Source organism: Perognathus longimembris, chromosome 28, assembly GCF_023159225.1.
Source record: "Perognathus longimembris pacificus isolate PPM17 chromosome 28, ASM2315922v1, whole genome shotgun sequence".
NCBI classification, from domain to species: domain Eukaryota; kingdom Metazoa; phylum Chordata; class Mammalia; order Rodentia; family Heteromyidae; genus Perognathus; species Perognathus longimembris.
In genome coordinates, this window is record NC_063188.1 from 25,425,498 (window position 1) to 25,449,133 (window position 23,636).

A 23,636-nucleotide genomic window follows, 5' to 3' on the forward strand; every position below is an offset into this window, starting at 1 on the left:
TTCTCAAATGCTGTTTGGGTGCCCACTTCATACCTTTGGTCTGATCCTGTGGGCCTTCCCTTGGGGAACAGGGATGAAGACAGCATAGGACATTAATAAATCCTGAGCAATACAACCAGATTGACTTCTGTGTGGAAAACTTCCTTTAAATGCCAAGGTGATGATCCTCAATGCAGAACAGTTGATAGCATTATGTCAAGGGTCCTAGATGCTGCTACTGGTGGTAGTGTCATCCCAGCGCCCTGGAGGCAGAGGCAGGAGGATCAGGAGTCCAAGGCCACTCGGGTTACATAGCAAAACACCATCAGGAAACAGAAATAAAATGGGTTCCTGATACCCAGGGCTCCATAGAACCTGGGGCAAGTGTGCAATTGGCCTATGACTGGGTCCCTTGAAATGGCTGGATTCTTGTTTTGTTTTGTTTTGTTTTTTTGGCCAGTCCTGGGGCTTGGACTCAGGGCCTGAGCACTGTCCCTGGCTTCTTTTTGCTCAAGGCTAGCACTCTGCCACTTGAGCCACAGCGCCACTTCTGGCCGTTTTCTGTATATGTGGTGCTGGGGAATTGAACCCAGGGCCTCATGTATACGAGGCAAGCACTCTTGCCACTAGGCTATATCCCCAGCCCAGCTGGATTCTTAATGCATGATAGGTATGAGAACAACTGAGAGATTGTGAGAGATGCAATTTTGATACACTGTTTTGTGTGAAATATTGAGACTAGGTCATTTTTATTTTTATTTTTGTGTGGTACTGAAGACTTGAACCCAGGGCCTCAGGAATGCTAGGCAAGCACTCTAACACTAAGCTACATTCCCAGCCCTGCATCAATTTTATTTTTTGCTAGGCAGTCACCTGATGTCCCGTCTGAAGTGTTAGGACTATGACTGCCTAGATTAATCTCTAAGACATTTTATGTTCTCTTTAAGCACAAATAATTAAGCTGTAACAGTATAGAGTTAGCATTGTCCTGTTGAATCAAATTGAATTCAGTCATTTAAGAAACTGAGACTTGCCAGGTGCTAGTGGCTCATGCCTGTAATCCTAGCTATTCAGGAGTTTGACATATAGAATCATGGTTCAAAGCCAACCCACACAGGAAAGTCCATGAAACTCTGATCTCCAACCAACTACCAAAAAGTAGAGCTGTGGCTCAAAGTGGTAGAGCACTAACCTTGAGCACAATAACTCAAGGACAGGGCCCAGGCCCTGAGTTCCAGTTCCAAGACTGGACTAAAACAAGAAAAAGGAAGAAATGAAGAAATCAAAACTGGAAAGCCATTTCTCTTATTGCCCTCAGGTCCAATTTTCTCTGTGACCTTTCTTAAAGATGCAGGCACAACATATGTTCTGGTTATTGCCTTTAAAGTTGTCCAACTTGGTCTTCAGTTTGTGACCTCTTTCCTGGTCTCTATAGTTAGGAACAAGAGTTCATGGTGGTTAAGAACATAGGCTATAATGCTGGGCAGACTTTGAAATGCTCATTCTACCACTGAAAGAAGTAAAGCCAGTTGCAGCATTTCTCAAATTTAGTTTTCAAAAACAACCTCAAAAAATGTGAGGCTTAAATGAGATACTATGGAGTGTTTTTTTTTTTCCTACCTGGCACATTGTATGCTCTAAGTTAAAGTAACTTCTCATTATTTGTAGTTATTATGGGGGATGGATTTGGGGATAGTTGACTAGGGCTAGGGTTGGGAATGGTTGATCTAGCTCCTATCTAGTCTCTAATGGATCTTAGCAGTAACAAGGGGGAATTGGAGATCCTAGTCAGCAAAACCCCAGGAGTATAACCCCGTCACACTAGCCTCCATTGGCAGCTCTTTTTCTTTGGCTACGGTGTGTGAAGGCTCTGTGTCTTAAGCCAAGCAGAGCCTCCAACAGAACCATGTCAGTTCCATAAAAGAAAAGTTCTTGTTTTGTTCATTGTAGATCTTGTTTCTGGAGCCAGGTATAACATATTGTAGATGCTTAGGAAGTATACGTTAAAGATGAGGAATTCTGATCCACATCAAGCAGAACTTGGCAGAGACCAATGCCTATTCCTATCCTCCCTCCTTCCTTCCTACCCTCCTTCCTGCCCAGCCTTCCTTCCTTCCTTCCTTCCTTCCTTCCTTCCTTCCTTCCTTCCTTCCTTCCTTCCTTCCTTCCTTCCTTCCTTCCTTCCTTCCTTCCTTCCTTCCTTCCTTCCTTCCTGCTTTCCTTGCTCTCTCCCTCCCTCCCTCCCTCCCTTCCATCTTCTTTTGGTCCTGAGGATGGAACCCAGGGCCTTGTACATACTAGGTAAGCCATTGACCTATACTATACTCTTAGTTTTCAATCTGTATGTTTTGTAAACAAAATAAACCTGGACCGGATGCCAGTGGCTCACACCTGTAATCCTAGCTACTCAGGAGGCTGAGATCTGAGGATTGTGGTTCAAAGCCAGCCTGGCAGGAAAGTCAGTGAGACTCTTATCTCCAATTAATCACCAGAAAACTGGAAGTGGCGCTGTGGCTCAAGTGGTAGAGTGCTAGCCGTGAGCTGAAGAGGAGCTCAGAGACAATGCCAGGCCCAAAGTTCAAGCCCCATGACAACAAACAACAACAACAACAAAATAAACCTGGTTAGGATTAATCTTAGATCATAACTCAAAGACTCACCTCTGTAAGAACCAAGCCTCTGAAAACATGGCCCAAAGTAAAACAAAAGGTGGAACCAAGCAATATTTGTAGTTAGCATCAGTAAGGAGCTATTAATCAGAATTCTGGTTTGATCAGACCAGTAAATTGTTTAGAGATTGGCAAATGTGCAGAGGGTAATTGTCTTTGGTTTCAGTGACTATTAGAGGAATGCAACATGGTAGGAGATTCCCTCCTTAGGCAGGAATATATATTTCTTTTTTCTTTATAGGTTCTTTATCCTTCAATAATTAAGGAACAATTACATAGCAGTAGCTTGGCAGAAAACACACAGTTTTAGTATTTTCCTTCTATTCTCCTCTTTGACAGGTCTCACCACGGCGCCCGCGCCAACCCAGTTTCAGCCCACCTCGTATCCAATCTGGCACCATTTCTCGGAAACTGGAAGAAACCCTGATTGATGATGACCTAGAACAGATCGTACCAAGGAAGCAGTTATTGAACAAGATTTCATTAAAGAAGGTACGAACCCTTTCCTAAAGGAATGGTTGGGGATGGTTATCTGTTAGCCATAATTTCTCTTCATGCACTCATTTTTTAGAGGAGGTCTTGCAATGTAGCCTAGGCTGTTTTAAAACTCAGGATCTTCATCCCCTCCCCCCCAAAAAACACCCTCAGGATCTTCCTATCTCAGTTCCCTCAGTGCTTACACACATACACTGACACACCAGGCTTATGTTCCTTTTTTTCTTGCTGTAGCTCAACACTAGGAAAATGTTAAAGTGGTTGTGTACAGCCATTCTTGACTTTTTGATTTACATAGTGGTTTACATTTTTCACTCATTCTACAAACCATTACCATCTTAACTTACAAATAATAGAGGAAATAAATATTATTCGTATTATTAATATTATTTATCATATATATTTTATTTGCATGTTATTTATTGTATTGTTAATATAAATACTTATATGCTTTCTTTATAAACAAATGTTAGTGTGTATGTATTCAGGTGTTCTGTGAAAATAAAAATAATGGAAGCAAATCCCCTGTACTTGCAAATCTAAAAATTTGAAAGATCAAGGCATTCAGTATTGTTCAATAGCCACACATCCTATGAACTGAAAAATCAGTTCATATATGAGAGGGCACATGTATGTCTTTCTGGTTTAGGTGTGTCAACCAAAATAATACCCATGGACAGTCAGAAAAAATTAATACATTGTGTCCATGTCATTTCCATTCTCAGTGTGTATTTCATTCTCATTGAGATTCAAAAGGTTTGTAGAGGAGCTGGGAATATGGCTTAGTGGTAGAGGACTTGCCTCGCATACATGAACATGGGTTCAATTCCTCAGCACCACATATATAGAAAAAGCCAGAAGTGGAGCTGTGGCTCAAGTGGTAGAGTGCTATCCTTGAGCAAAGAGAAGCCAGGGACAGTGCTCAGGCCCTGAATTTAAGCCTCACGACTGGCAAAACAAAAAGGGTTTATAGAGTGACAGAAAGTTTAAAATCATTTCCCTCTGGAACTAAAAAGGGAAAATGAACATAATTTATAATGAAAACAATTGAACAAAAGTCTATTTGGATGTAAAATGATCTGATTAAGAGCAGCAGCTTTCACTTCTGTGAAAAATTAACGTAGAAACAAAGGCAAAGCACAGACTGGGAGTAGGTACATGGTGCTCATCGATTTATGGATGTGGACTATGACTATAAATGTATCTGAACTGCATTCTTGTTTATAGCTGAATTATACTCTATTGTATGGCTGTACCACATTTTGTTTAGTCATTTATCCATTGATTGATACTTGCATCCCGTCACTTTTTGGCTATTGTAGCACTACTAAGCAGGCTGTTAGGAAAATTCATATAACATTTTTGGTTGACCATTTATTTTAATTTCTTCTGGATATATATACCTACAAGTGCAATTGGTGGGTCATATGGTAACTGTATGTTAAATTACCTAACTGTTTCCCCAGTAGTTTCATGACTTTACTTTTTTTTTTTTTTGCCAGTCCTGGGCCTTGAACTCAGGGCCTGAGCACTGTCCCTGGCTTACTTTTTTGCTCAAGGCTAGCACTCTACCACTTGATCCACAGCACCACTTCTGACCATTTTCTATATATGTGGTGCTGAGGAATCGAACCCAGGGCTTCATGTGTACGAGGCAAGCACTCTTGCCACTAGGCCATATTCCCAGCCTCATGACTTTACTTTTCTACCAACAATATATGAGTGTTCTGATCTCTCCACATCATAGCCAATACTTATTTTCTTCTTTGAAAAATTTAGTCAGGGTAATGAATGTGAAGCAATATATATATATATATATATATATATATATATATATTTGGTTGACAGGGTGTTGTGAAAAAGGGGTACAGTTACATAATAGGGCAGTGAGTACATTTCTTGTGATATCTTACACCCTCATTTTTCTTTCCCTTCCCTAGATCAGGTAGGCATATATACAATATCCAGTGTACCAAAAAACATATACAGTAGCCACGTGGCGTACACCAAAGGAAATTCACCTAGAACTTTAAATATAACGTCAACAATAGAGTTTGTGGAGCAATATTTAAATGTGCTCTTGATTTGTGTGTTCCTAGTAAATGATGTTAGCCATTTATGTATCTTTGGAGACATTTCTATTCAAGTCCTTTGGCCATTTATTAATTGGATTGTTTATCCTGTTGTTGTTTACCTTGTAAGTGTTCTTTATATAGTCTGGATATAAGACCTTTATCAGATATGTGATTTTTGAATTCAATAATTTCCCCTTTGTGTGAGTTGCCTTTTTTTTTCTGTTTAGGACGAGTCTCTACCACTTGAGCCACACCTCCAGTTTGTGAGTTGCCTTTTGAAAAAATTATTGTTCTTAAGTAGTTGTACAAATGAGTTGTCATTTAACAAAGTAGTTTATGAATGCATTATATATTGATCAATGCCATCCCTTTCAACATTCTCACTCATCCCTCCTTTATCTGCCCCTTCCTTCACTCAGAGTTGTTTTTGATGAATAACTTTTTAAATTTTTTGATGAAATCAAATTTGACTTTTGGGGGCTATTTTTGCTTTTGTTATTACCCATCACTATTATGTTTTCTTCTAGAGTCTTACCATTTTACCTCTCACCCATTTGAGGTAATTTTTGTATATTGTGAGCAATAAGGGTGCAACTTCATTCTTTTGCATGTGGTAATTGCCTTCGTCTTAGTATGATTGTTGAAAAGACTATTAATACTTTTTCCACGGAATTTACTTATTTTTTGTTGAAAAATCAATTGAATAGGTTTATTTATGAACTTAGTTCTATTTCATTAACATATATGTCTGTCTTATTACTGGTACCATAGTGTTTTGATTACTGCAATTATTTAGTAATTTTTTTTTTTTTTTTTTGGCCAGTCCTGGGCCTTGGACTCAGGGCCTGAGCACTGTCCCTGGCTTCTTCCTGCTCAAGGCTAGCACTCTGCCACTTGAGCCACAGCGCCGCTTCTGGCCATTTTCTGTATATGTGGTGCTGGGGAATCGAACCTAGGGCCTCGTGTATCCGAGGCAGGCACTCTTGCCACTAGGCTATATCCCCAGCCCCATATTTAGTAATTTTTGAAATAGGAAGTATGAGCCCTCTAAGTTTGATCTTGTTGAGGGTTGCTTTGGTTTATCAGGGTCCCTTGCAATTTCATATGAATTTTTTTTCCAGTCCTGGGGCTTGGACTCAGGGCCTGAGCACTGTCCCTGGCTTCTTTTTGCTCAAGGCTAGCACTCTGTCACTTGAGCCACAGCACCACTTCTGGCCATTTTCTGTATATGTGGTGCTGGGCAATTGAAACCAGGGCTTCATGCATGCAAGGCAAGCACTCTGCTCAGCCACATTCCCAGCCCTCATATGAATTTTATGACTAGCTTTTCTATACCTTCATAAAAGACTATTGGGATTTTCATAGAGATTAAATTCAATTTGTACATAACTTTGGGAAGTATTGTTTCAAAATTCATGAACATAGAATATTTTTTCACTTATCTAAGTCTTTTGACATTTCGTTCAACAAAATTTTGTAGTTATAAGGTCCAAGTCTTTTACCTTCTTGGTGAAATTTATTCTTTGATATTTTGTTGTTTATGTTGTTATTATAAATGGAAGTGTGTGCTTGATTTTCTTCTTTGTATCCTTTATTACTAGGATATAGAAATATAACTGATCTTTCTATGTTGATCATGTATCTTTTAACTTTAATGAATTCATTAACTAGCTATAATAAGTCTGTAGGGATTCTTTAGAATGTTCTCTATATAGAATTCTGTCTTTTGTGAGTAGAGTTTTATTTGTTCATCTTCAGTTTGGATGTCTTTCTTTCCTTCCTCCTTTTTATTTTTTTTTGCCAGTCCAGGGCCTTGGACTCAGGGCCTGAGCACTGTCCCTGGCTTCTTTTTGCTCAAGGCTAGCACTCTGCCACTTGAGCCACAGCGCCACTTCTGGCCGTTTTCTATATATGTGGTGCTGGGGAATTGAACCCAGGGTTTCATGTATACAGGGCAAGCACTCTTGCCACTAGGCAATATTCTCAGCCCTTTCCTTCCTTCTTTCTTTCCTTTTTTTTTGGCAGGGGGGGGCTGGTGCAGGGGCTTGAACTTGGGGCATTGGGTGCTGTCTCTGAGCTTTTGTGCCCAAGACTAATTCTTCACCACTTGAGCTACAGCTCCACTTCTGTTTTTTTAGTGATTAATTGGAGATAAGAGTCTCATGTACTTCCTTGACTACGCTGGCTTGGAATCATGATCCTCAGATCTTAGCCTCCTTTGTAGCTAGGATTATTCGTGTGAGCCACCAGGACCCAGCTTAGAATGCATTTCTTTTTCTTGGTTAATTTCATCTCTTGCTTTTCTGTTCCCCTATCTCATTTATTTCTGCTCTAATTTATATTGTTTTCTTTATTCTAGCAACTGTGGTTTTAGGGGTTTTTTTTCTAGTTCCTTAAGGTTGAGGATTTGGCTAGTTACTGATTTGAAATCTGTCATCATCATTTTTTCTTTAACATACTCATGTACTGTTATATTTCATAAGATTTATTATATTTTTGTTTAGTTTTTAGTCATATCAAAATATTTTCTAACTTTGGTTTACTTTTGATTTCTTTAACCTATTGGCTAATTTCTACCTATTTGTTACTTTTCTGGTTTTCCTTCTGTTACTGATTTTTAGTTTCATTCTAATTTTGTCAGAGGAGATACTTGGCATGCTTTCAATTTTTTTTAACTTATTATAACTTAGTAGCTGGGAACCAGTGGTCCACACATGTAATCTTAGCTCTGGAGGATGAGATCTGAGGATCACCATTCAAACCCATAGGGGCAGAAAAGTACATGAGACGCTTACCTTCAATGAATCCCCCAAAATCCAGAAATGGAGCTGTGGCTCAAGTGGTAGAGCACTAGCCTTGAGCAATAGAAACTCGGGGACAGTGCCCAGGCCGAGTTCAAGCCCGAGGATGTGCACAAAACAGAAATTCTACGGCCCATAAGTCAAAGGAGAACATTTTGAAGTTCCTACTAAGGAATCCAATTTGGTATACCAGAACCAAATAATTTGGAACAACTGAGGCTAGCAATAATGGGGACAGGGAAGTAGGAACTCTACCCCATTGGAAGTAGAAACTCTCAGTTCTTCAAGGACCTCCCATCATCCTTGCCCCTATAAGAAGTAACTATAAATAAAGATAGTATGCTCTCTATGAAAACCTAACTCACAATCAGGCCATCTTCCAATATGATTCCCCCCCACCCCCACCCAATCATCCCGGGTAGAAATCCTACCAACCTACTGGGTTTCACTTACACGGATTGTGTGTCTTCCTCCAGTCTGATGCCCTCCTATCACTAAGAAGGAATATGAGACAAAAAACATGTAAACTCTTTCACCTTGAGAAACCTGAATTTCTTCCTGTTTCTTTTTTTTTTGGCCAGTCCTGGGCCTTGGACTCAGGGCCTGAGCACTGTCCCTGGCTTCTTCCCGCTCAAGGCTAGCACTCTGCCACTTGAGCCACAGCGCCGCTTCTGGCCGTTTTCTGTATATGTGGTGCTGGGGAATCGAACCTAGGGCCTCGTGTATCCGAGGCAGGCACTCTTGCCACTAGGCTATATCCCCAGCCCTCTTCCTGTTTCTTAATTTCATGTACAAGAGGAGCAGTCCAAGTACGGTTTGCTTCTAATGAGTCCATGGAGCAGTAGAGGGAAAGGAGGTAGTAGTTCATTAAGGATTTCTTCCTCAGGAAGAAGTGTGTGTATGTGTCAGTCATTGGGGCTTAAATTCAGGGCCTGGACACTGTGGTGTGTGTGTGTGTGTGTGTGTGTGTGTGTGTGTGTGTGTGTGTGTGTGTGTTCATGTGTATGTGTGTTTGCTCCAGGCTAGCACTCTACAACTGAGCCACAGCTCCACTTCTGGCTTCTTGCTGGTTAGCTGGAAATAAGAGTCTCACAGACTTTCCTGCCTGGCCTGGCTTCAAACCACAATCTTCAGATCTCAGCTCCTGAATAGCTAGGATTACAGGTGTGAGCCACCAGCACCTGGCCCATTAAGAATTCTTCAGGCAGAAATATTTCTAAATTTGAGACCAGTGACAGCACATAGGTTGATTCACTTGTTTTTTTCCACTCTTTGCAGAGCCTCTCTGAACCATTACCTGAGCATGAGCATTCACAGGCCGCTGGCCCCTGTTCCTGTCCAAGCAACACATACCAGCATGCAGACTTCAGCATCCCAGCTACCAACGAAAGCTGTTTGGATTCTTCTGCTGCTAGACACAAAATGGCTTTAAATCCTCGAAAACAAAAGAAGAAGAGTCTTTTAGTTGTAAGTTTTTTAAGAGACCAAGTGGGGGGGAGGAATTCAAGAGACCAAGGGGGAAAAAAATAAGAGATGAATTTCAACCTTTGCAAAGCACTCCTTGGGAATGATATGGTTTAGGAAATCCATACACCAAGCAAGGATGGCAAAATTAACCTGACACTGGCCTGGTCTTGACACCCCAAGAGGGATAAGAGGACTTGTATCTGTTGAATTTGCATCTTGTACATTTAGGAACTGATACAGAAGGGACCGAAGAAAGCTGAAACAGCAACAGAAACTCCAAGAACCTGCTTCTTAGATTAACATCAGGGCATTTATTCAGCCCTCCATTATAGAGGATATGCAAACCTAGCTCACATCAGCATTTACTTATTAATCACATGAGACCCAAGAGTCACAAACTGTAACTCTGCTCCCCTTATTAGGAAGTCAGGCTTCTAGCACCTCCAAGTAGTCCAGTCAGCAGTAAGCTTTCAAAAGACCTCCGCATTGATGGCACAGATTTCTGCCACATGACTTTCTAGCAAGGACAGACTTACTTAGGCAAAACCATTATATGTGTGTGTATGCATATATAATGCATTATTATTCATTATATTAATATGTATTATATATTTATTATTCATTAATATATGATATATGATGTTCATTATATAATATATCATGATTTATATATTAAGTATATACTATATTATTTAATATATATATATATATATTTCACCACAAGAAGGCATGGAGGTGTAGCTCAATAGTATAGTGCTTGCCTAGAATATGCGAGGCCCTAGGGTCCATCCCAAGTACGGCCACAGATCAGACATAGAGATCTGACAGCAAAGAGAAGTGACAGAGCCTAGAGACACAGGACAAAAAAAAGCTGGAGGTATTTACTGTAGATGGTCAGAACATTGCTCACCCCAGCAGGTTCCTCAGAGCCACACTGTATTCTAGTCTAGTGTAAGAGGTTGTGTTCATTATTTGTTTAATTCATGGAGAAATATTAGATTATGTTTCTTGCACCTTGCTTTTATAAAAGATTTGTCACTTAAGACTTCTAAAGGTCCTAGTGTTCAAAAGGATGTGTTGGTGACTTTGAAATTCTACTTCGGTCAGCTCCTCAATTCCTCAGTGATTCTGAGCTAAAAATAAAAGGCCTTACATCAGTTGGAAAAGATGCCATGATTGTGTAGCACAAGCATTTTCCGGGAAAGAATCTTAAAGTCCAAATAATTCAGGTACCTGTCCACAGTCAAGCAGTCATATAAGAGTAGACCTAGAACTAGAACCCAGTCTTTTGACTTCCAGATCATTCTGTTTCCATGTCCACAATGTTGTCTGTTCCTTAGACATCCCAGTCTTTTAGAAATTCGACATAATGCAAATGGGGAAAAAACTTGGGGGAGCAAAGGACCTATGCGAAAATTTCTAGTGCCTCTGAAATAATCCTTGATTTGCTCTCAAGCAAATTGGGGTGACCAATTGCTAGATACCAACCCCTATATGTACATTATCTCCCTAGACACGTCTTCACAAACCTGGGAGGTAGGGTACGGTGGTGAAGGAAAACTTCACATGATCCTTCTGCCATTCTTCCTTCTGTATAGACTCATGAGGAAATATGGGAGCAGAACCTTCTGATGGGAGCAGAACCTTCTGAGAAGGCTACTTTGTCCCTGTGGCTTTCTCCTTGCCATTTAGATGAATAGAAGAAGATCTAAGATTGCTTATAACACAGGGGCTTCTACCACGTTTCCCTGCTCTGGTATTTCTTAGATCTACAAGTCCGAGTAGGACTCTGGATTTTCAGTCAGAAAATAACTTGCCCAAGTTACACAGCAAGTACATGAAGAAGAGATTTGAACCCACATCTCTCTGACCTCATTCACTGAAAAGTAAATGATTTCAATTTGTGTTTATTTGCACAGCCATTTTGAATGGGGTTATAGAGTTATACATCTGCCTTTCGATACTTCTCTTAAGGACTTCCACTAAGCAAGTTGCAGATAATTATTTCTTAATCCACTGCTACTCTGACATCTCCAGAATTGACTGTAACTATCTGAAAACCCTGTTTACACTAAACTAATTTCAATGCATTCAGCATAAGGGATTAACTCTTCATCATTTTTTCCCTGTCTTTCTTCATTAGAAAGCCCCCACTCTCTTTTGTTCATGCTTTCTCTCATTGCCCAAGGAGAAGCCAAACAGGATTTGTTTGACTTTGGTTCATAATCCAGTAAAGCAAATCTTAGATTCCCAATGCTTCCAGGGACATTAATGTTGTCAGGCTCAACAGACCCATTTTGCAGATGTATGGCTTTCCACTGGGGTTTGGTAGTATCTGAGGTGTTTTCAGAATAATTCTACAGCATGCTGCTCCAGGAGGAGCAACTCCAGGTGTGGATGAATCATTTTCAGTAGTGATCCCTAGGGACCTCTTATAAGATGCCATGGAAAGAACATTTCTCCTTACTAGTATTTTTATAGACACAACTAAATGACTTTTAAAAAAACAGCATTATCTTTAGGTAGCTGTACAAAGGTGTTGTCACCCAACAAAGCAGTTTACAATGCATCTTGGTCAATGTCACCCCTATGATCATTCCACTCCTCCTTCCCAACTCCCAACCCCCCACTTCCAATCACTTTTCTTCATTTTGTAGGATATGCATTGAATTAGTGACTGCATTTCCCCCCTTTCTTCTTCTCATTTGCCTATCTACTTCTCTTTGATCCCTCTCAACCCCTTTTAAGGACACGTTTCCTGGTGTTTATTTTGTTGAGCTTCGATGGTGCCTTTCCAAGGAATTATACTAAGTTCTCCCGTGAATATACCTTTTTCAGTTAATGCACTTGTGTGCACTTACATATGCCCAAAGTACTTATATACTGATGAACTAATTCTAGTTTCCTTTGGCTCTCTGGGCCTGGCTTACTTCACAACATAATTGCTTTCCAGGTTCCTCCATGTCTTTGTAAATGATCCATTATCATTATTTTGAATGACTTTTTTTGCCAAGAGTGAACAGATCAGATTCCAGCTCTTTCTTTCTCCCTTTTAGCAGAAACCCAAGCAGGAGGAGCCCATCCCGTCACTGGTTTCTGAAGAAGAAATGAACACAGCCAGAGCAAAAGAAGCTGCCCAAAAGAAGCTGAAAAAAGGCAATGGAGGTTGGCATATTTTCCCCTTCACTCAGAAATGTGTGAGCTTGGAATGTGGCTTAGAGGTAGAGTGCTTGCCTTGCATACATGAAGCCCTGGGTTTGATTCCTCAGCACCACATATATAGAAAAGGCCAGAAGTGGCGCTGTGGCTCAAGTGGCAGAGTGCTAGCCTTGAGCAAAAAGAAGCCAGAGACAGTGCTCAGGCCCTGCGTTCAAGCCCCAGGACTGGCAAAAAAATTTTTTAAAAATCATAAATGTATGCTATAAATTTCAAGGCACAGTATAATGTGCTCAGAGCTATGAATAAGAATTGGATTGGAATGTTGCCCTTGGAGTCTTTAATTGAAGATGTAGGTAGTTCATCCATAGTTCTCTACATAAACTACCAAATAAACACAATTAAGATATGTATAGTATTTAGATAGTGGGTCATGTATATGACTTCAAAATGAATTTCCAACTAGAGAGATGTTTTCTTTGTGTGTTTAATCCTCTCTGAGGTTAGCTTGAATGCTGAGTTTCCTTATGAGCCAAGACACCAGAGTACAGCTACTGATTTCTCATCATCATTTTCTTCAGCAATAGGACCAGAGGGGAACAATAGTATTGGCTAAAAGATTAAAAAAGATTTCTTTTTGGTTGTACTGTGGTTGAACTTAGGGTCCCATGGTTGCTAGGCAAACCTACCATTTGAGCCACATCTCTAGCCTTTTTTGTTCCAGTCATTCTTGAGATGGAATTTCAGTTTTTCCACTAGGCTTGTCTGGATTGTCATATACTATTGACACCACTGAAGCTGAGATGACAGGTATATTTCACTACACCCAACTTTTTCTATTGAGATAGAAGTCTTATGTACTGTTTCTTTTTCCTCAGGTTTGGCCTTGAACTTTGATCCTCTCACTCTCTGCTTCCTGAGTAGCTAGAATTATAGGTGTGAGTCACCAGTACCTGGCAAAAATACATCTGTTTTAAAGTTTCCTTTCTTCTTATAGTACAGAGAAAAGGCTTTGTGGATGCCAGCAGGATAAAAAAAATCCCTCCTTGTGTGTTTGTGGATATATATATATATATATATATATATATAGATTTTGGTTTCAATTAATGGCAAACGAGTAGCAAACAATGTTTGATTTTTTTTTTTTTTTTGGCCAGTCCTGGGCCTTGGACTCAGGGCCTGAGCACTGTCCCTGGCTTCTTTTTGCTCAAGGCTAGAACTCTGCCACTTGAGCCACAGCGCCGCTTCTGGCCGTTTTCTGTATATGTGGTGCTGGGGAATCGAACCTAGGGCCTCAAGTATCCGAGGCAGGCACTCTTGCCACTAGGCTATATCCCCAGCCCCAATGTTTGATTTTTTAAAAGCAAAATTCACGTTCCACAAATTAAGTTGAACAGTTATTTAAATTTTATCACAAAAGATTTCACATATAGGGTTAAAGACAGCATAGACCTAAGCATATTTTTTCCCCATGTAAACAAACAAAACCACAAAAATTTTCCTGGAGAGAAATAGTATGGAAGGAAGGAAACAACAAAAGCTAAATTAGTAGTATTTTTTTTATTCACTTTAAATAGTTGTCCCTTTTATACATGGAGAAAACAGCTGAAGCATGTGGGAAGCAGGTACTCTGAAGTTGCATATGATGAGGGAGATTGGGAGCACAACCGCTTATTCTCAATGCTGTAGGTTATACATGTTACCACTAGATGGCGCTAAACATACAGTGGCTGCTGAGGGAAGAAAGGCAGAAAGGGGCCCCACCATCTGGGGATCAAACAATTCCTTAGAAAGTATACCACTGAAGAGAGAAGTACTCCACACACTTGCTACCTTGAAGGCTGTTCCTGAAGGCTGTGGGCCTAAGAACTTGCTAAGGCGTTTCAAGTATTGCTTTGCATGTATTAAAAGAATTGCTTTTTCTGTGTAGTACACAAGATTATTTTAATACATGAGGTAGAAAACAGAAGAAAGGGGCCCATGATCCTACATCCTTGATAACTCCTATTTACACCTTTCTAAACAAAGGAGACAGACACATGTTATGGAATTTCAAGCAGTTCAGGCAAACATTAAGTAGAAAATAGAAATAGTCATCAGAAAGTAAGAATTTCCCTTCCCCCTGCCTCAGTCAGTTTCCTCAGAGATAATCCTTGTTGCACATTTAGAATTTCCTTTTTGATACATCTCATACCTAAGAGGGGACTAGGCTAGTGATAAAATGTTGATGATCCAATTCTGGAATCAGTTCACAGAATTGAAATTCACCTTGAAGAATTTCCAGTCAGTAGCTCATGCCTGCAATCTTAGCTATCTAGGAAAGCTGAAACCTGTAGGAATAGGGTTTAAAGCTAGCTGAGGCTGAGAAGTACACAATACTTCTTCTCCAGTTAACCAGCAAAATGATAGGCTGGAGGTATGGTTCAAGTGGGAGAGTGCCAGCTGAATAAGCAAGTTAAGTACCCACATACACAAAAAACTAAGAAACTCAAAAGAAAACTGATAGCAACCAAGGTGTTGTCTTCTAAATAGCTGCTTCTTCTTAGTGAAAATTCGATAGCAAATATGTATGTACTGGGCCAGAGCAAAGTATTTCTGTTTTAGGAAATCTAAATGTTAAAACACATGTCTTTCTCTTTGCCCTTGTTTCTCTTCTTTGGTACAGGTCCCTCTAGCAAGGAACCAAATAAAACTGATACGTGTGATCAGAAAACAACAGACCCAGCTCCAAATCTTGTTGCTGCTGGGAATCAAGTCCAATCAATGTCAACAGCAGGTGGGAAAAAATACAGAAGAAAACCAACACTGGAATATGGACTTCGAAGAGAGAGACTACCCAATCTACTGCATGATCTCGGCAACATCACTGAGTTCTCACCTTCCGATAAGAGTGAGAAGGAGTGCCTGTTATGGCAGCAGCCCTTGGAGAAACAAGGCATAGAGCTGTGTGCTGATAAAGGAGATATAGAAAAGGGAAGTGCTCAAGCAAGTTTGGAAGCCAGAAAAGCATCAGAACCACAACTTTTAGCTGGAGACACCAAGTTCATGGGTAGTGATCTATCAAAACACCCTCAAGATGAAGCCTCTGGAGCCAAGAAGAAAGAAGTCAGCATTTCTCTTTTGCCATTGGCAGAGAGGCTCCCTACAGCCCAAGAAGAGAACATACTATCCAGGGCAGCAGATATGCAGCTGCTTTCAGAAGAGAAAGGCGCTTCCAGCCTAAATACTCAATGCAAAATGGAGCGGGCCCAGGGTGCCCCAACTATCTGCAAAGAAACATCTCGTGGAATTGGTGCCCAGGTCTTCTCAGTGAATGTTCCAGGCATGGCAAGCCCTGGCTCAGAAGGAGGCATTTCTACAGAGAAGCTGCCTCAGCCCTTGGAGGCCAAGAGCATTGAAAACGACTCAACAAATCTGAAGAGTTATTCAGATGAGAACAGTCTGGAAGAAAAGCAAACTCCTGGCCACCATTTGCACTCCTTGTGGAAACTTAAAGGGGACCAAAAAGTCTTCTCCACATCAGAAAATGCTGTGAAAGAATTCAGCAATTTCGAGAAGGCAACTGTCGGTTATTCTTCCCAGTTCATGAGAAAGCCAAAAGATGAAAGCGCCTCACGTTTAAATACTATTTCTGAAATAGACAGTAGGTTTGAGCGAGTGGTTCTCAATCCATCTTACCCATCCCAGAAGTTTGGAACCTCTGAATCCAAAGGCTTTCGTGTGACTTCCATTTCGAAGACGCACCTGATTCCCAGACCTGCTTTCCAGTTCTTACAAGACAAAGAACTCACCATGGAACCCAGTAGTTATGTGGAAAAGTATAACAGTGCTGAGGATATGAGCAGCTCGGAGGAAGATCTGTCTCTCAAACAGGCTGATAAGAGCTTGAAGAAGCCCAGAGACCAACCAGACACATCTTCCATTTCGAAGAAAATTCCTAAAGAAGAGTGCAATGTGTCAGTGAAGCAGATGCCTCCTAGCCACCCGTCTCAGACCACTAAAAAGAATATTATTCAGCAGAGAGATCCTGTGGAGACAATCCCTCCCAGCCCTTCTTTCCAGTCAGATCTAGAGAAGGTGGCTGTTGAATGGAGCATTATGATGGAGCAGCCAGTGGCTCCTAAAGCGCCTCCTAAGTGGCCAAGGAAAAATCTTGAGCCAATAAACTCAACTCCAGAAATTACAAGTGAGAGAGAAGTTGATCCTATCTACACCTCACCTCCTACACCTCATTCTGAACCCATCACCAAACCCACAGCCAAGCAGGAAGTCCCAGCAGGCGTGGCGAGCACTGTTAGTGAGGGGAATGCTTTGATTGAATCTCCCAAATGGCCTCCCCAGTCCTTGCCAAAATCACTAGTCAAGAAAGAAGTGTCTTTGCGTACAGAGGGTGCTGTGATTGAGAGGAGAGTTTCTATGGAGTCACTGCTTCCTAAACATTCCTCCATGCGACCCTTCATCCAGAAACCAATATCTGTAGCTTCTAGAAGCGCATCTGTGGACAGCTGCATTGCTGTAGAACCAAAACCTTCTGGGGACTCTTTCCAACCATGGCTGACCCCTCCAATGGAGCAACAAGTCTCTTTGGTTCCAGAAAACAAGGCTGTTGAAAGGGGTGTTTCTACAGAGTCACTGTCTTCTAAAATTCCTCCCAAACCCCCTAAGAAGCCTAAAATTCACCCAAGTATGATGACGAATTTAGAGGCTATTGCTGTTGAGAAGATCATCTCTGTGGACCATTCCAAGTCCTCTTCCCAGATAGTACCAAGTCACACAGACCCACCAATCTCCTCCCCACACAGCGCTGCTGAAGAGCCCATTTTGACCAAGCCATTGCCCACCGGGTACCCTCTGGAGTCTTCTGGGAGGCCGAACTGCCAAGCACAGATGATGCGAGACACTGGGAGTACCTCTGCCTTGTGGACCAATCCTATGGAGCCAAAGCCTGCCAATTATACTCTCCAAACACGGATGAACCGTAAGTTTAAGCAACACATCTCTCTTTGTCCAGAAAATGCTGAGGCGGAAGGGATCATTGCAATGGAGACCATGGCTTCTAGACGCTATTCCCGAACACGGTTGTTTTCTCCATATCACCAAGTGTCTGAAGGTCCAGAGAATACTGCTATGGAGCTGGAAAATTCTATGGGCTCTCCATCACTTAGAATGCCTTCTCAGCCTGTGATGAGATCTGCCAGCAAGCCACTCGTCTCTTCAGAGCCTGTGAGCTCTTCTGCCCAATGGGGCAGTTTCATGGAATCAAAACCACTGAAATATCCTTTACAGCCTGGGATGAAGGCTACCTTCAAGCATCGGCTCTCTGAGTGTCTAGAAAGCTCTGCAGCCCAGAGAAGCATTCCTATGCAGTTGAGGCCTCGCCGACATCATTCTCAGCCCCCAATGAGACCCAAGGTGAAGCACGACATGTCCTCAGGTTTGATGGCTGCTTCTGCAGAATGGAGTGGTCCCGTGAGACCCATATCTCCTAGATACGTTTACCAATCATGCATGAGCCCTAAATCTGAGCCTCAAGTCTCCCCTGATAAGGAGGCTCTTGTGAAGATGCATAGCTTTTCTAAGGAGCTGGAGTTTCCCAGACAGTTCTCTCCATCTGTTGGGAAAAGTGATGTTCCAAAAGTGACATCTGCTTTCGAGAGTCTCGAGGAATTCATTCATGGCAAGTCGTCACCACTTAAGCATTCTCCTCCATTCACTCGCAGGTCTAAAGTGAAGGAACTATCCTCCCATCTGGGGAGTAGGGAGGTGGAAGAAGACACTGTTCGAAAAGCACAGGTTTGCCGGGATCCTTCACAGTCATTCGTGAAGTTTATGGCACAGCAGATCTTTTCTGAAAGCCCTACCGGGGAGGAGAAGATGTATGTGGATCCTGGGGCATCGAACCATCATTCTAAATCTTTACTGAAGCTGAAAGCAGAGCACCAGGTCTTCTCTGATTGGGAAAATGCTGCCCTTCAGGGAGGCATTTCCTTTAAGAAGCCGCATATGAACTATCAACTACAGTCCTTGGCCAGGCCTGAAGACACACAAGAAGTCTTCTCCCATTCAGCAAGTTTTCCTGTGAGGAGGAGCATGTCTAAAAGGCTCCTTCCTGCCAGAAAGATTTCCAAGGCCACGGGGAAACTTGAGTACAGGCCAGATGTGTCCTTTTCTGTCAATTTGCCTGAAGAATGGAAGAGGGTGGATGAGCCACTGTTCTCTCCCTACCCTTTCAAAACCTGGAAAGTATCTGAAATCTGGCCATCCATGGCATCCACCAGTTCTGTGAGTGTTGCTGGAGAACACAATAATCGGAAGGAGCTCTTGCCTTCCAGGAATGTTCCCAAGGCTTTGGGAAAGAGTGAATGTTGGAAACAGGTTTCCACAAGTTTCAGGAGTGCTACTTTTGAGAATTCAGGAAATTGGTTCCTGCAGAAAAGCCAGTCTTCACCAAAGAAAAGTAAGAAATACAGCCAAGGCCCTGAAGAGCTCCTTAAGAACCTCCTGATTCCCATGAGCAAACCTGCCAAGCTCATTGTGCATCCTTCCCAGACAGTGCTCAATACTTTAGACATTTACTCAAAGGAGGAAACTCTTCATTGTGGCAATGAAAATCATGACAACTATTGCTTCTCCACCAATGAAATGGATGATGTGGAAAACATCTTTGGAGTTCGACTGAGAAAAATCCATTCTTCACCGAAATATATGAGTGAGAAACAAGATCATGTTAGCGAGCTTCCTTTACAGCCCTTAGGCCCACCTTCATCCTCTGCAGACAAAGAACAGAAAATAAGAAGGAATGCCTCTCCGAACCATCTTGACAACTCAGATAACCTCGAACCAACATTTAACTCTGCAGAGAAGCAACAGACCACGCCCAAGTCTGAAGGCCTGATTAAGAAGCAACTCGTGTTCAAGGCCCCAGGTGAGAGTTTTCTCTCTCCAGTTGGCATGTTCCCTCCAACTGGAGGGAAGAACTAGAAAGCAAAGCTTTCAATGCCTATACTAACCATGTCTACTGCACTGTTTTTCTTTGTTTGTTTTTTCTTGGTAGTGGGACTTGAATTCATGGCCTGGGCACTGTCCCTGAACTCTTTTGCTTAAAGGTTATCATTCTACCACTGAGCCATAACTCCACTTGCAGTTTTTGAGTGGTTAATTGGAGATAAGAGTCTCACTGGGACTTTTCTGCCTGGGCTGGCTTTGAATTGTGATCTAAGCCTTCTGAGCAGCTAGGATTACAAGCATGAGCCGCTGGTGCCCAGCTACACTGTTGTTCTTAAATGGCTGCCTTGTAGATTTGGGAGCAGAGTGAGTGTATATTGTAGGTGAATAATTTGGAGAAAGCTTGTTTTGAGTCTTCCTTTTCCCAAGAGGGCACAGGTCTGGTCATGCATCCACATTCCATAATGGACATATGACTATCTCCACATTCCCTCTCTCCCAACCCTCTATACAATAGACTTTGGGTGGAATCATATACTTTTCTCAAAAATACTTTTGTCTCTATTGTGCTCCTAAACCACTTTGTTGATAACTAGCAGCCAATTCATTAGGAGCACTGTGTTCAGACTCATAGGTTGAAATGTGAATTTTTGCTATAAACTTTTCGACTTCCATAGCTTCCTCACTACCTTAAATGTCCATGAATCCAGTATTGGTGGCTTTTTTCCCCTGGGGCTTGAACTCTGGGCCTGGGTGATATCCCAAGCTTTTATTGCTCAAGGCTACTGCTCTAACACTTGAGCCACATCTCCATTTCTAGCTTTTTGTAGTCAATTGGAGATAAATGTCTCCTGGACTATCCTTCCCAGGCTGGCATCAAACTGTGACCCTCAGATCTCAGCCTTCTGAGTAGTTAGGATTATAGGTGTGAGCACCCAGCACGTGGTAGTTGGTGACTTTCTGAGCACTATTCTCTCCAAAAAACCTTTGTACCTTCACTCTTACCCACACGTTGTCTAAGCACAGCTATGATGTCACATACTTACACTAAATTCCACAAGATTTTCCTTGATGGGGCTGGGAATATGGCCTAGTGGTAGAGTGCTTGCCTCATATACATGAAGCCCTGGGTTCGATTCCTCAGCACCACATATATAGGAAAAAAAAAAGAATGTAAGATTTTCCTTGAAGTTGAAAGAATGACACCAAGGACCTGAGCCTATGACCTCATGGGAACTTTCTCAGCCAAACTGACAACTATTATCCTCCTTTAATTTGAGGATTTGAAGAGGGATGAATAGAAGGAAAGGGCCCAATAACAGGACAGGGACACTATGCCTACTTTTAAGTATGGCTTCTTAATGACCTGAGGGACTCTTGCCTTGCCAGGTTGTAGAGAAAGAATAAAATAAGGGAGCCCTTCTATACTTGAAAACTATTCATTTTCATTTGTCAATTACTAAGGATGTAATTTGGACATTACTGTGGAGTCCCAATCAGGCTCAACTGCTTGCCTGCCTTGCTTAGGTCATAATTCCTTTCCTTCCTTTTTTAGGAAAGCTTCCTGGTCAGCAGTCAGATCAGGCGACTCTAGAGCCAGATTGGATTACCATGGCAAAGCAGAAACAGAGGAATTTTCCATCCTTCATTTCTATGAAAGAGCTAAACATCACTAACACAGATGAAGAGAAGACTGAGACCAATGAACCTAACCAAGAGGTGAGAGCTGCAGACATGGCTGAGAGCTATGTCTAAAGAGCCTAACCATATAGGGTGGAATGTGAGACATCCCAGAAAATGCTCCACAAGGTTCGTAGAGCCACTGATTAGGCTTCTGATGGGAACTATGGCAGACATGCATGCACCACCACTCTTTGGGAGCATTCATCAAGAAAGGAGGATTTGTAGAAATGGTGAAATATTGGTATTCACAGGGAAATGGTCAGAACTTAAACAAATAATGTTGAGCGAGACAAGCCTAGAACACAGAAAACAAAGGGGCATGATCTCCCTGATATATGACTGTTAAGGTGGGGTGAGGGGGAGACAGTAGAGACCAGGTCTGTGAAACCAAAAACTTCTTCTCAAATGGTATTGCCCAGAAGTTTGGGTCAGCGACCCTACATTATGTAACTAAAATCAAACAATTACTCAACATATAAAGGTCAAAAATAGACCTCTCAGTGTATTACTATGTATGTACGTTCATATAAGACAAGGATAGGGACTGGGGATATGGCCTAGTGGCAAGAGAGCTTGCCTCGTATACATGAGGCCCTGGGTTCGATTCCCCAGCACCACATATACAGAAAACGACCAGAAGTGGCGCTGTGACTCAAGTGGCAGAGTGCTAGCCTTGAGCAAAACTGAAGCCAGGGACAGTGCTCAGGCCCTGTGTCCATGGCCCAGGACGCAAAAAAAAAAAAAAAAGACAAGGATAAGCAAACCCTATTGCTGACATTACATTTAAAGCCCTAGGTGAATTTCCTTTGGCGTAGGCCACGTGGCTACTGTATATGTTTTTGGTACACTGTGTATTGTATATATGTCTACCTGACCTAGGGAAGGGAAAGAAAAACAGGGTGTAAGATATCACAAGAAATGAACACACTACCCTACTATGTAACTGTACCCCTTTTGCACAACACCTTGTCAAAAAAATTTGTTTAATTAATAAATAAATTATAAAAAAAGAAAGGAGGATTGGGCTGGGATGTAGCTCAGTGGCAAAGCGCTTGCCTAGCAAGTGCAGTGTCCTGGGTTCAATCCCCAGTACTCAAAAAGAAAAGGCAAAAAAGAAAACAAGAAGAAGAAAGGAGGACTTTTCAGTGAGCAAAGACTTACTTTGTAGTTACACAGATCTGCCCTGTGTTATGCTTTTAAAGGGTTTTTGAAAAATAGTGACTATGGGGGAATGTACAAATCAAATCCTGGGGCCTGGGAATATGGCCTAGTGGTAAAGTACTCGCCTCGTATACATGAAGCCCGGGTTCGATTCCTCAGCACCACATATATAGAAAAAGCCGAAGTGGCGCTGTGGCTCTATGCTAGCCTTGAGCCAAAAGAAGCCAGGCCCTGAGTTCAAGCCTCAGGACTGGCAAAACAAACAAACAAAAACAAATCAAATCCTGGCCTAAATATTCTAGAGTAGGATTTCACAAAATTGGTTGAGAAATGAGTCATATATCATCAACAACAGCAGGGGGCAAAAGCAACTGTAACCCCCAGATTAAAGATTGCAAGACAGGATACAACAGACACCTGCACCCCCAAGTTCATTATTGATAGTTCACAATACTTATGTTAAGGAAAGCAGTTCCCTACAACAGATGAATGAATCAAAAATGTGATATAGATAGATAAATAGATGAACACACACAATGGAAGAATAAAAGTATGTCATTTGCAGGGAAATGGATGGATTTGAAAAAAAAAAAAAACTTCACAAAGTAAGCTAGACCTAGAAAGAAAAAAAGCACATGTTTTCTCTCCTATGTAGTTCTTAGACCCCAAAGACAACCTCCCATGTTAACACATACATGGGCATAGGCATGAAACATGATTAATACTAGATGCTGTGGGTCATGTGTGCAATCCTAGCTGCTCAGGAGGCTGAGATATGAGGATTGTGGTTTGAAGCTAGCCCAGGTAGGAAAGTCTGTTAAACTCTTACTTATCTCCAATAAACTACTCAGGAAAAGCTGGAAGTGGTGCTGTGGCTCAAATGGTAGATCACTAGCCTTGAGCAAAAGAAGCTCAAGGACAGTGCCCAGATCCTCAAGTTCAAGCCCCAGCGCCAGCAAAAACAAAATATCAAAAACAAAACCAAAAAACCATGGTTAAGTCAACTAAAGTATAGTACATGCAGCAGTGAAAGTCCATAGAGTAAATCTTTCAAACAATAACAGTTTAACAAAATGAATATCAGGATGCTATAATGCAATTGAATATAGGAGTAGTGAGAAGGGTGTCAATGGATTAGAAAAGAGGGAAAAGGGGAGAAATACAGCAAGAAAACTCGGTGCACATATGAGATAAAGGGAAGTGGG

At 41.6% G+C, this 23,636-nt stretch overlaps 1 protein-coding gene across 1 annotated transcript in view; it reads left to right on the forward strand.

Moving 5' to 3' along the window:
* Kiaa1210 (KIAA1210 ortholog) overlaps positions 1-23,636 on the forward strand; it is a 39,934-nt gene that overhangs the window by 12,173 nt on the left and 4,125 nt on the right. The window contains exons 5-9 of the mRNA XM_048335324.1: positions 2,988-3,140; positions 9,298-9,486; positions 12,543-12,651; positions 15,308-19,567; positions 21,143-21,306. Coding sequence (XP_048191281.1) covers positions 2,988-3,140; positions 9,298-9,486; positions 12,543-12,651; positions 15,308-19,567; positions 21,143-21,306 — 4,875 coding nt within the window. The remainder of the gene's footprint in view (positions 1-2,987; positions 3,141-9,297; positions 9,487-12,542; positions 12,652-15,307; positions 19,568-21,142; positions 21,307-23,636) is intronic.